This window comes from Polypterus senegalus, chromosome 2, assembly GCF_016835505.1.
Source record: "Polypterus senegalus isolate Bchr_013 chromosome 2, ASM1683550v1, whole genome shotgun sequence".
Taxonomy (NCBI): Eukaryota; Metazoa; Chordata; class Cladistia; order Polypteriformes; family Polypteridae; genus Polypterus; species Polypterus senegalus.
The window spans coordinates 196,523,439-196,539,455 of record NC_053155.1 but is presented as its reverse complement, the minus strand read 5'-3'; the positions used below and the strand labels follow the sequence as shown (position 1 = coordinate 196,539,455).

General features: G+C 38.4%; 1 protein-coding gene across 1 annotated transcript in view; it reads left to right on the top strand.

The window, feature by feature from the left end:
- Nucleotides 1-16,017, top strand: part of mao (monoamine oxidase) — a 176,276-nt gene that overhangs the window by 74,834 nt on the left and 85,425 nt on the right. The window contains exon 4 of the mRNA XM_039745143.1: nucleotides 647-751. Coding sequence (XP_039601077.1) covers nucleotides 647-751 — 105 coding nt within the window. The remainder of the gene's footprint in view (nucleotides 1-646; nucleotides 752-16,017) is intronic.

Sequence of the window (16,017 nt, the reverse complement as noted above, 5' to 3'; positions counted from 1 at the left end):
ATACATCTGAATTACATTACAGGGCATACACATTCACACATTCACATCCGGCCTGTATATTTGCCAGTTAAGTTATTGGATATTTACTGTAGGCCTGAAACAGAAAGTTGGAATCTCTTGTAAATATAGATATATAAATATATTTGTGGAACCCCTGTTATCTACTCTTCAAGCCTTATTAACTTTACTTATAAAAATCAAAGGTGAAAGCAAGGGCAAGTCATTCTTTTTAAATACCTAGGTAGGATTCTTTTGGATGTCACCTCAACTCAACAGTTGGCTTATTAAATATTTATCATAGCTCAGGTTCTTAAATTCCATAGCATTTACTACATTTTATTTCAAGCAGTTATTTAGTTATCATGTTTTCAAAGATTCAGTTTTCCTCTTTGATGATTAAAAAAACTGCATAATGTAATGGCCTTTTTAATGAATTGAAATAATTTTGTTTTAGGAGAAAATATAAAATGTTAATTTGTAGTCACACCAACATTAGAGATTTCTTCACCTCAGTGTTCTGATACACTGACTTAATATGTTATGAATATATTCATTATGCATGCAATGTAAATGTATAAAATACTAAAATGTCTTTTAAAATGATCTTGTTTATTGTTTAATTTTGTTTATCTGTGTTTATTTTTAGGGAAAATCATATCCATTCAAGGGGCCATTCCCTCCAATGTGGAATCCTTTTGCTGTGATGGATTATAACAATCTCTGGAGGAAGATGGATGAAATGGGAAAGGAGGTACATTTTGCTCTTTTATATATTGATTCCACTGAAGTAAACAATTCATGTCAGCAACAATTTTCTATCTATCTATCTATCTATCTATCTATCTATCTATCTATCTATCTATCTATCTATCTATCTATCTATCTATCTATCTATCTATCTATCTATGTGTACATGGATAGATATATATTGTATTATATTACTCAGATCACAGAATTGGTAATCATATGAATAACAATTTATTGGTTTAGAATTTCAGTCACATTCAGAAATATTATGTTCCAAATATACTTTGCATCATACACAAGGACTAAAGGTTTGCTGTGAATAGAAGTGGAATGTACAGGGTTACATTAATTGAGGAGAAAATCAGGCCACTCTAGACATTCATTATCTCCAAGCAGTTAAAATGTATATCACCTAAGCCAGCGGGATGCCTCCTTGAGCATTTTAACAAGACACAAAGTACCCAGGCAAGTGTCCAAAATAAACAACTAAGCAGGTCCAGCTCTGAGCTCAGTTTCTAAATATCCTGCTTCTTCTACCTGTGATGAGGATAAGTTCAAATAATAGAAGAAGTTGCTTTTTGGACACATCCAAGATAGTTATTTTAAAGCAATTAGTGTCTGTCTTCTTAATTTATTATCTTCTCAAAGGAAATTAGAACCTTGTGGTGTAGTGGGTCTGAGGCAAAACAGCTGGTCCATTTTTAAATAAATAAATAAATAGCCGGCTTGATTTCCGTGAGTGTGCATGCCCAAACGTCTGTGGGAGGTGATTGAGACAGAGCACGCCTGCACGTGAGGGTGTGTTCTGTCTTAATTGCTTTGTTGGCTTTCCGCAGTTCGCGATTAAGGTACTGCTCCCACTGAGGCATTTAAGGGGTAGCCGGCCAAAGGAAAGAGAAAAGAAAAGAGTAGTAAAGAAAGAAAAGAGGTTAAAGGAAGGAGAGAGAAGAAGGCAGGAAAATGGGAGAGAGAGCTGGTGCAAGAGCGAGCGAGCAAGGAAGCTAATGAGAGGGGCGGTAAGTAGCTGTGAGGAGAGCCGATGCTCAGGAGCTGCTAAAGTGGATCACTCCGGCTGAGCATTTGGAGTGCTCGGGAGTGATCAGGGGTGTGAGTTACTTTCTGCGGAAGCCCAGGAAGGCAGCGGAAGTCAGAGGCTCGGATTGGGAGCCTTGCTGGAGCTTTGGTCAGTTAGAGCCTGGGTCCGGAGGGGGAGCCCGCTGTTGAACCATGGACCATCAGGGACCCAGGCCTACAGTTTAAGAAGCATGGCTAAGCCTGTCAGTTTGGTGTCTTCTGCTCCTGCAAGGTCTGGTCAGGAAAAGGAGAGGAGAGACCAGGATAGTGACATTTAGTGACCTGGCAAAGAACAAAATCCAAGTCCTTCCATGTATCTATAAAAACATGTCAGTAAATCAATCAATCAAATTTTGCAGCACACAACAAACTACCATAATATGGTGCACACTGTGTTAAAATATACATCACTCCATAACGCTCTTCTTTAATGTTCAGCATGTTCCAAACTCGACTACTCCAGGTAAGACTGAGGAGATTGAGGAGACCTGAAAATTTAATACCTGGCTCAGATCTTGGTGTAGAATAGAGAGGCATGGGTTTATGGGATATCAGGACTCCTTCAGGAACAGATCTGACCTGTTCTGCTGTATTTGATAACATTTGAAATGACAGGACACTAATGTGTTGTGGATGCATATGAGTAGGTTAGTTGAGAATTGTTTAAATTAGGTTATGGGGTGAATGAAGTGTAGACCAGACCAGATTTACAGTATAACTTTACAAAAAGGAAAAGAAACAGTATAATACAAATGTACTAGATAGATCATAAGTTTCTAGTCCACAGTTAAAAAACCTACATAACATTAGCAATATACACCAATCAACCACAACATTTAAACCCACGTGACTCGTATTGTGTACGTACCCCTGGTGCCACCAAAACAGCACTGACTCATTGAGGTATGGGCTCCACAAGACCTCTGCAGGTGTCCTATGATATCTAACACCAAGACATTAGGAGCAGATCCTTTAAGTCTTGTAAATTGGGAGGTGGCCTCCATGAATTGGACTCAATGGGATTGAGATCTGAAGAATTTGAAGGTCAAGTGAACTCTTTGTCATGTTCCTCAAATCATTCCTAAACGTTTTTTTCATTGTGGCAGGGCACATTATTCTGCTGAAAGTGGTCAATGTCATCAGAGAACATGAAGGAATGTATGTGGTCATAGTAACATCTACATGAATGACTGGACCCAAGGTTTCTCAGCAGAACACTATATAGAGTATCACACTGCCTGTGCTGGCTTGTCTTTTTCCATTCCTCCATTTTACGTAGCCGTACATATGTATAATATAATCTGCCTTAATAATAAAGATGGGGATAAATATAATTTAGAAGGTTATGAGTTTTTTAGGAAGGGTGGGAAAAATTGAAAAAGACAGGGGGTTGCCATTCATGTAAAACAGAATTTGAATATATGGCTTCTTCGGTTTAATGATGAGGCACATCTTGGTGAGGATTTAAACAGAGAGTGTTAGTGCCAGAGGCCTGAAACTGGTAGTATGTTATAAACTCCAAATGCAGACAATATGCATTTTTAGAACAATATTGGAAAAGAAAGTCTAGTGGGGGATGCTATAGGCATGGGGAATTTAATTACCCCAAGTATTTACTGGTCTAGCCTTATAAATAGTGAATCACAAGAGCAGGAGAGTTTAGACATAGTCAGTCAGTATTTTAGCACAATATCTTAAAGCACAAATGAGCGGGCAGGCCTGTCTAGACTTATTAGAGTTATTTGCACTAATAAAATACAATTCATGGGGCAGATGTGATTGAATCATTAGGATCACAACTGCGTTTGACAGTGTTTTGTTTTGTTCAAAAGCAAAAAAGTGTTTATTTTAACTTTAGTAGAGAAAACTTTGATCAGATTCTGCAAAATAGAAAGATTAACTGGGATAAGCTTTAAGCAATTAGACAAGAAGAGCAGTGGAACAGGTTTAAAAGTTTTGCATTTGATGCAGGAGAAGTTCATCCCAAAATTTAACATCAGTAAGTGTAGAGTTTGCATAAGGTGGAAGATGGCACAGAGAAGACTGAATGCATGATGGGGTTGTAACCAGATGGCATCAATTAAATAACAAATCTCAGTACATGTAGCCAAAATCCTAGTCAAAACACAGAGCAGTAGATCATACGCCAAAATGGGTGTTCATAACCAGAGCCAAGAAACACAAGGCAAACCATAATCAGAGGATAGAAGAGAATGTTATGACCAGTGTGACCACACAGGGCACTAGACAGCCCCAAACCACAGACACCGTAAAGCACACCACACATTGAGTGAATACAATAAAGGATTTCACTGAGTTTTGCCCCGACTCTGACTTGTCCATGTGTAGCAGCGGGCTTCCTTTTATGCCAGACCCAGGAATGCTTCCGGTGCCATTCTGTCTCATCTAGAAAGCACTTCCGGGCCATAGACAGAGTAAGGTGGTCCTCCCCTGACAACACCCTCTATTGATCCCAAGGGACCCCTACAGGACTTCACTTCCAGACTCCATTTTCCTAGCACCCCTCCAGGTGTCCTGACTGGGTTCTGAAATGAGGACCACTGCCACCTATTGCATGGGAGATGGAACCAATCCCAAGTTCTGGATTCTGCTGGTCCATCCGTTATTTTATACCAGCTGGGCACAGAGTTATCTTTCTGCCCAGCCAGCCAATCTGTCCATCGTTCCTCTCAGGCCATTCGTCCAGGTAATAATCCATGCTCCTCCTGGGTGGGATGTCCGTTCTCCTCTTACACCAGGTAAAATCAAAAACTAACTATAAGAAAAGATGCAAAGTTTTTTCTTTCAGTAATCCAGTTTTAAATGAATTAGGTACGGTTGGCTCCAGCTTTTTAAAAAATTGCACTAGTGACACCCTAAGAACCAGTCCTCAACATCTCGCCATCCATAGTGAGAATAAGACGGTACTTTGGAAGAACATGTATTGTTTAAAAACACAATAAAGGAAGTGATGAATACAATGATTAGACTACTTGGCCTTATAAACCCCAAAAACCATATTTTGACAGTAACATATTAAGGAGAACTTAGCAGTAGATTAATAAGGACCTGATAAAGTCTGCAGGACCTTTCTCACAGGACAAATAATACAGCCAATCATTATCAATCAATCAATAAATACATTTCTACTGTGCAGATATTTCAAAATGAACTTAACAAATACATTGGGAGGAAGAATTGAATTGCCTGATAGCAGTGGGCAGAAAAGACCCCCAGGAGGCACTTCTTAGCACACTATGGTGGAATGGGCTTGTGGCTTATTTTTCATGATAGCATCAAGTATAAGCACTGTACTCAGGCATTAACAGCACAATTTTTCCAACTGCAACTTGTGGAGAAAGCTTTCAGCCATACAAAAATTTTGCCATAACTTAAACCATTTATAGCATATACATATTTGACTGTATAGGAGATCAGCAGAATTAGAAAATTGCAGTTTCAATGACTAGCAATTCCTTTCTAAATTCAAGAAAGAAAATGCACTTTCCTGCCTTCCTTTTGCAATATAATTATGTAGATTAAACAGGCACTATAGCTGTAATTCTTTTACATGATTCTTCTCCAAAGCAGACCTGGAATTTTGCCATGGCTCAACACAGCAGCCCCTCCCAAATTGTGTTGACTTTTTCCAAAACATAGAAAAAAGTAACCTTTAGTCAACTCCTCTCATCCTGGAATGAATCTGATTACACAATCTGATTAGGCATTAAAGGCATTTTTCAAATGTGTAGTGCACCAAATTAACATTTTATACAGTCCATTATCATCACCAAGAGCTTACCTTGTATCATTATGTAGAGAAATCTGTGGGAGTTTTTCATCCTAAAAGTATCCATGAACTACACAATTTGTGATAAATATAAAGGATATGATTGATGTTTAGTTATTATGAGGGTGCAAATGCTTAGGTTTTTTTTTCGTTTTTAAACTGCTACTTGGAAAAGCGAAGGATGTAGCATGAGCATACTGGTTGAAAATACTACCTCTGAAAACAGCATTTAGACTGCTAGGGATTGTGGAAGTCTTTTTCTTGCTTGCTTTCTCTTCTTTCACACACAAATTGATATAAAATGTTTTGGTGTTGATTGCTTAAATCAGTTTTCAGGGGATATTCACTGATCTTTCAGAAATTCTGAAAGTTAAACTTTCATTTTTGGTTGTGAAAAAATAGGCAGATAGGAGATTCAGTAAAGAAAAGATTGTGAACTAATTCTGCAAAGACAGCAGAAACAATTCTGATCTTATCAGGGTAAATTTATTTAAGGAGCTTTGTGATTAATGTTGAAAGAGGAAACAAAAGGATCAGTGCAGTCATTGATACATGCCAAACTGTAAAAGTCCATCACTGAACTGTTGTCTTTGGGATACTGGAGCCATTTTAAACATTTACCATTGATCAGAGTGATTTTGCAAAGTACAATTTTCTTCAAAGCCAGAAGCAAATGCAAAGGTTCAATTTTTCCACAGACATTTCCTGACCGGTGTCCCCTTTAATTTAGTTTTAAGAAGTTAATGTTGTCACAACCCTGACAAAAAGAATAGAATACTTCCAGCGTAACCCAAATCAAGAAGAAAAAGGTAATTTTAAATCATTTTTGGAGAGTGAGCTCAGGAGTGTCTCTGGGCAGAGTGCCCTAGGTAATCCCCTGAGAGCTCCCTCAGAGTTCCCTTGAGAGAGCCACCTGAGAGGGCCAAAGATAATCTTCTGAGTGATGCAGCAGGTTTTAAGGGAATGTCTAGCTTTTCCTGGACAGAATAAAATCACTTCCAGTTAATAAATCATTGCCTTCTCAAAGGTGAGTTCTTGTGTCCATCAGAGTTATCATTCCTTGTATAGGTCTTTGTTTTTGCTTGAGTCCATCTCGCACCTTCTGACTTAAGAAGTCTCTGCAGAGATGTCAGTTGAACTCTGATTTAAACGCTTGTTATTAGATGAAGAACAGGAAGATCCTAGTACAAGCTAGAGTTCAGTCATTTAGTCTGTAATGTAAGCGGGGGTTTTGTGCAGCTGGATGTCTGTTAAACCTGCTGCCTTAGTAGGCCTGGTGTGCCACTAGTGTCAAACAGCATGGGTAATGCCCACGTTTTCCTATAGTGGCATATGAAATAAAGGAATAGGATCTGACAGCAACAACGGCAGTTTTTTCATTCTTGTATCCCATAACTAGCAGCATAGAATCAGAGTGATTAAAACAGTAAAATCAGACCTGCAAAACTCAGCTCACCTGAATAAACTGTGATTGGCAATTGAATGGGTATCATCAGTGTTCATCAGGCTCACAAGGAAGGGTTTATAGGTTCCTGCTTAGCCTTTTGGAAGGTTGGTTAGACTATTATTAGTCGTTTCATGATTATGTGAATTAACACAAAGCATTTTGTTCCCAGAGATGAGCACACATGGAACATTTCTTTATTCAATGTAAAGAATGGCATGCTTAAATAAATTAAACAAACCACATATACACTTTTGAGTTTCACCTGGAACAAGTTTTTATTTTTCCTAATAACTGTTGGGTTTTTTATAGTTAGGCTTGTGTTAAGGTAAGTCTAGCTGGTGATAATGTTCTACTACATTATCACCTTAAATACAGTTTTGAAAAATGTATGCTTTCTATACAAAACATAGAAAACAGAGTTTTTCCATTTAACATTTTTACACTCATTTTGCTGTTGGAACACTTGCAGTTTAAATGACTTACTCTAGTATACACAGTGAGACAGCAAATTTGTAGTGTAAAGTCCAAAGCTTTAGCAACTAAGCTAAACTGCTAGTGAAACAAATTTGCTTAAGTGTGCAAATTTTCCTTATTATATAAGCATGCTTTTCTTAAATATTGTGCAGTTTAGGTTTGCACTAGGATTAGTCTGTAAATGTATGATATATAAATACATTATATGCTATAAGATAAATAATAAAAGTTCCACTGTTCTCTTTGTTTTCTCTGTAAATGGTTACACCCTCTTAATGTGCATGAGTATTCTTATCACTCATTAAATCACTAGGAAAATACCTGGCAACTATTTCAGTCGGCTCAGTAAGGATCTACATGCCGATGCCTATGGGCTTAAGGAGCAAGGGTAACATCCATTAGGTGGACTGATTGCCATGCACAATAGCTGTGCAGCTAATCTCTTTGCTGTCATCTGTAATAAAAACATCTTTCAGTGAGCACCTGACAAAACACCCTGTCGTAATATATCCACCTATTAATCCGTTTACCAAACCTGTGTTTAATCCAATTTCAGAGCTCTGGAGAGACAAAACCTATCTGTGCAGTTCAGAGAGGAAGGCAGGAAAGTGTAGACTGGACACCAGTCCATCACAGGGCACTCTACTGGACTTGCACCATGTTGTTACTAATCAACATAATATATATATTTTTTTTAATATTTTAAATCCACTAATGTCCTGTATCCTATGCTAATTTATAGTCGCCAATTATCCTAAAATGGATATTTAGAGATGTCAGAGTACCAATAGTAAACTGTAAGTTTCGAAAAAAGAAAACACACAGATTTAGTCTTCTTCCCTTGTCCTCAGTACACAGTGAGTTAGTACCTAACTATCTTGGTTATGCTGGATATTGCTCGTTTACCTGCAGAATTTCTCTGCACTTCCTAAGAATCATTTGATAAGTCCCTGGTCGCAATTTTGGATGAGTCCTGGAGCAGTACCAGATGTATTTAACAACAGCAGATGTTCAAAATAGTGTGCTTTTTACGAGATCTTAGCACTGTCTGGAAACTACAGCTGAATGCACTGTGCTCTTGTGTATATATCTATACTAATAAAAGGCAAAGCCCTCACTGACTGACTGACTGACTGACTGACTCACTCACTGACTGACTGACTCATCACTAATTCTCCAACTTCCCGTGTGGGTGGAAGGCTGAAATTTGGCAGGCTCATTCCTTACAGCTTACTTACAAAAGTTGGGCAGGTTTCATTTCGAAATTCTACGCATAATGGTCATAACTAGAAGCTATTTTTCTCCATTTACTGTAATGGAGATCAGCTCGAAGCCGTGAGGGGCGGAGTTTCGTATGACATCATCACGCCTCTCACGTAATCACGCATTACGTAGAAAACCAGGAAGAGCTACAAAACGCGCTGAAGAAAACATGCATTATATAATTAAGAAAGCAGCGAAACAATTAGAAGCGAGCGAGTGACATATAAAACCATATTCAGCGGCTCACGTGAACTGACGCAGTGCGCAGACAAAAAGCAACAGTTCCAAAGAGTGCTGAACAAAAACCGAATTACACTGCTACGCTCAAATAGATAAACCACACGCCGTGGCGCAATAGTAGAGCCTTTGCCTGTAGCGGCGACGTCCGAGGTTCGATTCCCCGAGAGGTGATGCACTAAGTATGTACGCGCGATTCTCGATTCATTTTAGCCTTGCATCCCCTTAGTTTGAGACGTATGAAAACACATGCGATTTACGCAGAAAGACAGATCACCTATTGAAGCTTCATGAATAATGGATACTTTATTTGCGATCAATGATTGTTTTGGTAAAGCCATACTCAGTGTATTCATTAGATGAACGGTAAAAAAGTAAGAGCGAGGGGACGGTAACTTACTGAGGCACACAAGCAAAACCACAATAGCACGCGGGCTCGATGTACTGTAGTGCGCGTCAACTCGATCTGACTTGCGATCACATTCCAAAAAATATTTCTTTTCAAATTCTATTTAGTCCATATGTGTCAAACTCAAGGCCCACGGGCCACATCCGGCCCGGCGTGTAATTATATCTATATACTGTATTATTGTTATTAATGGCCCGGGGATATGAAGCGCTGGTAACACAATAAACTACAGATCCCATAATCCAGCGCTTCAGCTGCCTTGTCGAACACTTACCACGTTAATCAAGTCTAGCTTATGATGCTACAAGTTATTGCCAAGCTAGCCCACACGATGCCAAAGAGAAAAGGTGATTCTGAACATAGAACATTTAAAAACCGATGGGAGGCTGAGTATATGTTTACTGACATTGCCGGTAAACCCTTGTGTCTCATTTGTGGAACGTGTGTACAAAAACTGCGGTCTCCTACCCAGCAAAAGTCGAGCAGCCGGCGCTACAAGCATAGCTGTGCCGGCCTTCAAGACGCTGACTGCGCTTCTGCCTTAAGTCAAAGTGAGCACTTTTAATTTTTTTCATCCTCCCCCTGAGCTATAGCCCAGACAAGTGCAAACACGGACCCCTTTTCTACACCACGGCAAAATAATATTAAGGCGATTCACACTTTCTTTTGCACGTATACGATTATGAGGTCCTCAGCTCGGATTATGAAGACACGCACACGAGTGGAGGACTGACAGTGCCATCACAGCCGATTAATGGCAGGGGCGTCTCACCAGTCTACACAAGACCCACCGCGACTGTCCCCAAAAGGCGATCATAACGTCACCGAACACATGTCTCTATACTATATAAAAGAAAAAGGCAACTTTCCTTTCTTTACACCTTTTTTCCTTTTATCCCAAACCAAAGCCTTTCTCTCTTAACACTGCAGAGGACACAAAACAAATTTTCTTTAATTTCTGGTAATACCGGTAAGGCACATTACCAGAGGCAGAAATTTAAACGTTCACATAGAAAATGTAATTTCTATACCACAGCCGTCATGTAGCGCCTTTCAAAATGGATCTACTACTGGGAGATGATCCATATACATTTTAGCTGCTGTTAGTACTACTTACCTGTTCTGTTATACTGTCTTTTAAAATGTAGTTTACCCGCAACCACTCGAGTAGTGCTCAATGTACCTGTACTTCTTAAAACGTTAATGTTTTACTGTTTAATAACTTATAGACTATATTTTATTATTTTTCCCTTGCACTCAGTGACCAAAGCTATACACACACATATAGACACATACATATATATACACATATATATACCTGTGTGTATGTTTGTATGTATGTGTATATATGATGTAGATAGATATGTATATATATGTGTATATGTAGGTATCTACTGTATATACATATGTATATATGTATATAGATATGAAGATATGTATGTGTGTATATATATATATATATATATATATATATATATATATATATATATACAGACTCAAACCCATTATGACAGCAGCAATCCAAGCTGTGAGAAAACAGTAAAAAGGAGGTGGTCAGACGTCATGGTACATTTTCTAATGCAGCTAGACGAAAATAACTTTGTGACGCTGCCGCCAAATACACAAAACAATTACTTTCACAATCATGTTACATTATTTTTCAAATGTTTCCTTTTCTTTTTCATAACTTCTTTAACACACGACATCGCTAAGCGGTTATTTTGCTATATATATATATATCACAGCGACACTCATAACAGTGACAAAACAATTAAATTGACAATCATGTTACGTTATTTTCAAAATGTTTCCTTTTGTTTCTCTTTACTTCTTTAACACACTACTTCTCTGCTGCCAAGCGTGGATATTTTGCTATATATATATATATATATATATATATATATATATATAGATATATATATATATATATATTGTTGCAGTAGGGGGCAGTAGTGCTCCCTTGAACCCTCAGGTACCACGCCAAACACCTGGTAAAATTGCCACAATACTTATATTTATTGTAATAATGTGCACCAAGCACCCTCCACTCCACTATATTCATAAATCACAATAACAATAATAATCACAATCTTCCACTCCCAGACGCGTTGCCCTCCTACCACCCAGCTCAGCTCGTTGTCTGGGAGTTCCCACAGTCCTATTATTCCTCTTGACCCGGAAGTCTTTCTGCCCAACAGTTCCACAAGTCCTTATTCCTTCCGGGTCAGGGTAAACAGTACTTTTCTTCACCCCGGAAGCCCGTCGCTCTTCCTGTGACGAACTTCCGGGTCATGGTGCCCAAATGAGTCCATTGGCCTCCCGACAGCGACTCCCAGTGGCCCCCAAGGTATCCAGCAGGGCTGTGTATAAAAACTACATAGTCCATGAGGCCCTGCTGGAATTCGGGGCCCGTATATGCTTCGGGAGAGCTCCTCCTAGCGGCCAGGGGGTGAGGGCCGGAGTAAAATGCCGGCAATCCACCACAATATATATAGATATGGGAACAACACTCATATCAATGACAAAACAATTACATTAACAATCATGTTACGTTATTTTTTACATTTTTCCTTTTCTTTTTCATACCTTCTTTAACACTACTTCTCCGCATAAGCTGGTATTCTGCTATATATATATATATATGTATATATACAGGTATATATATATATATATATATATATATATTTATATATATATATATATTTATATATATATATATATTGTAAAAGAGACAAGAGGAGACAGCATAAAGGTTTGGGGTTTCCGGCCCCGTATACTGTAGAAATATCCACAATAATAAACAAAACAAGGTCAAAATATATAAGCAGAAAATGTCCATATGCGCGACACCGAAAATGGCGTCGGCGGCCATTTTATAAAGGAGGAGCCGGAAATGGAGGAATGCTGGGAAGGAACCGTGAGGGAGGATGGGACTGATGACGTCAGGAACAATGGCGGAAGTAACGTGCTGTGGGAATGAGGCTTATGGTGGCGGAGCGTCTTTTTTCCTGGAAGAAAGCAAAGGAAAAGGTTAGTACCCGCCACTCCCTGCCGGCAAATGTCTTCCGAAGCGTGTTAAGGTCCATCTCCTATTCACGCGTGCGCGCGTGATATATATATATATATATATGGTGTTCCAGATCTAATGCAGGAAAACAATACAAGACAAAAGAATTGCTGTTCCAACCGTCTCCTCGCCATTTTGGAATGCAGGGCAGGTGCTAAATAATTTTTTTGTGAATTCTTTATGTAATAAAGTTAAGTTATAAACTTAAGTTATAGCATAATGAAAATTGCATAATTAGATCTGGACCACCCTGTATATATATATATTGTGTCAGCTGGGACTCCCGTCTAGCCAGAACACTTGGAGGATAGAAGGTCCGGGAGAGAGAGTGCTTCTGGGTGCCCATACAGCACTTCCGCCACACCAGGAAGTGCTGCAGGAAGGTCATCAATGAGAACCTGGAGCACATCTGGGTATAACGTAAAAGAGGCTGCTGCACTCCATTCAGAGAGCTGGAGTTCGGAGGCAGAGGACAGAGCTTGCAAGTGGAGGAGTGAGGGCGGCAGAAGAGAAGGAAAAGAAAAGAAAAGAGAAGAATTGAAAGGACTGAGTAATTGTGACTGTTTGGGGACACTGTGCTGTGTGCTAAGAGAGAAATTAAAACAGCGTGTGTTTTGGCCTCTTCTGTGTGTCCTGGTGTATGCCTGTAGCCTGGCTGATCTTCACAATATATACAGTCAAATGAAAAAGTTTTGGAACCCATTTTAACTCTTTGGATTTTTGTTTATCATTGGCTCAGCTTTCAGAGTAGCAACTTCCTTTTAATATATGACACGCCTTATGGAAACAGCAGTATTTCAGCAGTGACATTAAGTTAAGTTAAGACAGAAAATATGCAATATGTATCATAACAAAATTAGACAGGTGCATAAATTTGGGCACCCCATCAGACATATTACATTAATATTTAGCTGAACCTCCTTTTGCAAATATAAGAGCCTCTAGACACCTCCTATAGCCTTTGATGAGTGTCTGGATTCTGGATGGAGGTATTTTTGACCATTCTTCCATACAAAATCTCTCCAGTTCAGTTAAATTTGATGGCGGCCAAGCATGGACAGCCTGCTTCAAATCATCCCATAGATTTTCGATGATATTCAAGTCAGGGGACTATGATGGCCTTTCCAGAACATTATACAGTACAGTACTTCTCCCTCTGCATGAATGCCTTTGTAGATTTTGAACTGTTTTGGGTCATTGCCTACTTGCAATATTCAACCCCTGCATAACTTCAACTTTGTCACTGATACTTGAACATTATCCTGAAGAATTTGTTGATATTGGGTTGAATTCATCTGACCCTCGACTTTAACAAGGGCCCCAGTCCCTTAACTAGCCACACAGTCCCACATAATGATGGAGCCTTCACCAAATTTGACAGTAGGTAGCAGGTGTTTATCTTGGAATGCGGTGTTTTTCTTACACCATGCAAAGCACTTTTTATTATGACCAAATAACTCAATTTTTGTGTCATCAGTCCAAAGCACTTTGTTCCAAAATGAGTCTGGTTTGTCTAAATGAGCATTTGCATACAGCAAGTGACTCTGTGGCGTGAGTGCAGAAAGGGCTTCTTTCTCATCACTCTGCCATACATTTCTTTGTGCAAATTGCGCTGAATTATAGAACGATGTACAGATACACCATCTGCAGCAAGATGTTCTTGCAGGTCTTTGTAGGTGATCTGTGGGTTGTCTGTAACCATTTTCACAATCCTGCGCATATGCCGCTCCTGTATTTTTCTTGGCCTGCCAGACCTGGGTTTAACAGCAACTGTGCCTGTGGCCTTCCATTTCCTGATTACATTCCTTACAATTGAAACTGACAGTTTTAACCTCTGCGATAGCTTTTTGTAGCCTTCCCCTAAACCATGATACTGAACAATCGTTGTTTTCAGATCTTTTGAGAGTTGCTTTGAGGATCCCATGCTGTCACTCTTCAGAGGAGAGTCAAAGGGAAGCACAACTTGTAATTGACCACCTTAAATACCTTTTCTCATGATTGGACACACCTGTCTATGAAGTTCAAAGTTTAACAAGCTAATCCAACCAATTTAGTGCTGCAACTAATCAGTATTGAGCAGTTACATGCATTCAAATCAGCAAAATTGCAAGGGGACCCAAATTTTTGCACAGCCAGTTTTTCACATTTGATTTAATTTCATACAGCTAAATACTGCTTCACTAAAAATCTTTATTCGGAAAACACCCCCAGTACTCAGATGTTCCTAGGAAATGAAAGACATACCACTATTATCTTTTTTGTTGAAAGTAGAGTAAATCATTATGCAGGCTGAGGGGGGTTCCCAGACTTTTCATATGCATGTACATATTAATCTTCTTCTGTCCCATGCCAAGAAACTTTTCCCAGCCAAATCTGTGAGGAAATTTTATGGCTTGATAAAATACTGGCTTGTTCCCATTTCCCAGTTGGTACCTCTCTATAAGTAGTGCTTATAAGTTGTTTTTCTAGGATTTCCTTTTACTTTAATGAGCTCACCACTGTCAAGTAACTCTTGACTACTTTTACAGGCAGCGTTATTGAAATTATAAAGTATTTTTTAGTTTTAGTCCTTAAACAGATTTTGATTTTTTATTTAGTTTGACATTTTCTAATTTTAATTTTTATTTAGTTTTTTGTTCTTTTCAGCTTTTTAGTCTTTCAGCAATTAACTTTTAGTTTTTGCCACATTTTAATAGCTTTGCATTACTCACCAAAATATCCACAGTTTTACACGTGTGAAAATGTAGCTTTCTTTATTGCTGCCTAATTGTATATCATTCATGTTTTATCTGATGATAATGTGACAGTTCAAGATTTCCAGTATAATCAAAAATGCAAGAATCAAATGACAAGAGTGCTCTGTTGTAACTTGTTACTTTAACCTTCAACAAGTTTAAGCAAATAATTATTTTATTTAATTTCCAAAACTCTTGTTTTATTTATTTTTGAGATTCCCTTTGTGAGCAGTAAGATTATTCTCTGATATCTCCTTAAGGCTGACAATATGTCATCTACTCATTTTGAAACTTTGCATGTGAATTTTTTTTTGGGGGAATTCTTACTTTGCTTATTTTTTGAGATTCTGTTGAAGTTACAACTTGAACTGTGTTAATAATAGCTGAAATAGATATAAATGTTTTTCCATTTGTAGGTGCATTTTGGCAAGCATATCATTTACATTAAATACTGAACATCTGTTTATAGCAACATCTCAGATCTTTCACTTGATAAGCAACATGCAAAACTGGGGTACTTCCCTGGTAGTCTAAATTGGGAGGGTGTAATTTAACACAACACGTAGGAATATTTGGCCTTTGAGAGTGTTTAATGGCACACTTCTAACATCTAGCACTTAAACGATATCTGAAGTACATTCAAACACCATACAGACACTGACTGGGCACTTATGTTACTGAACAATAATAATAATAATAATAATTTTTATTTATATAGTGCCTTTCCCATTCTCAAAGTGCTTCACAAATAGTTAAATGAATACATTAGGAATT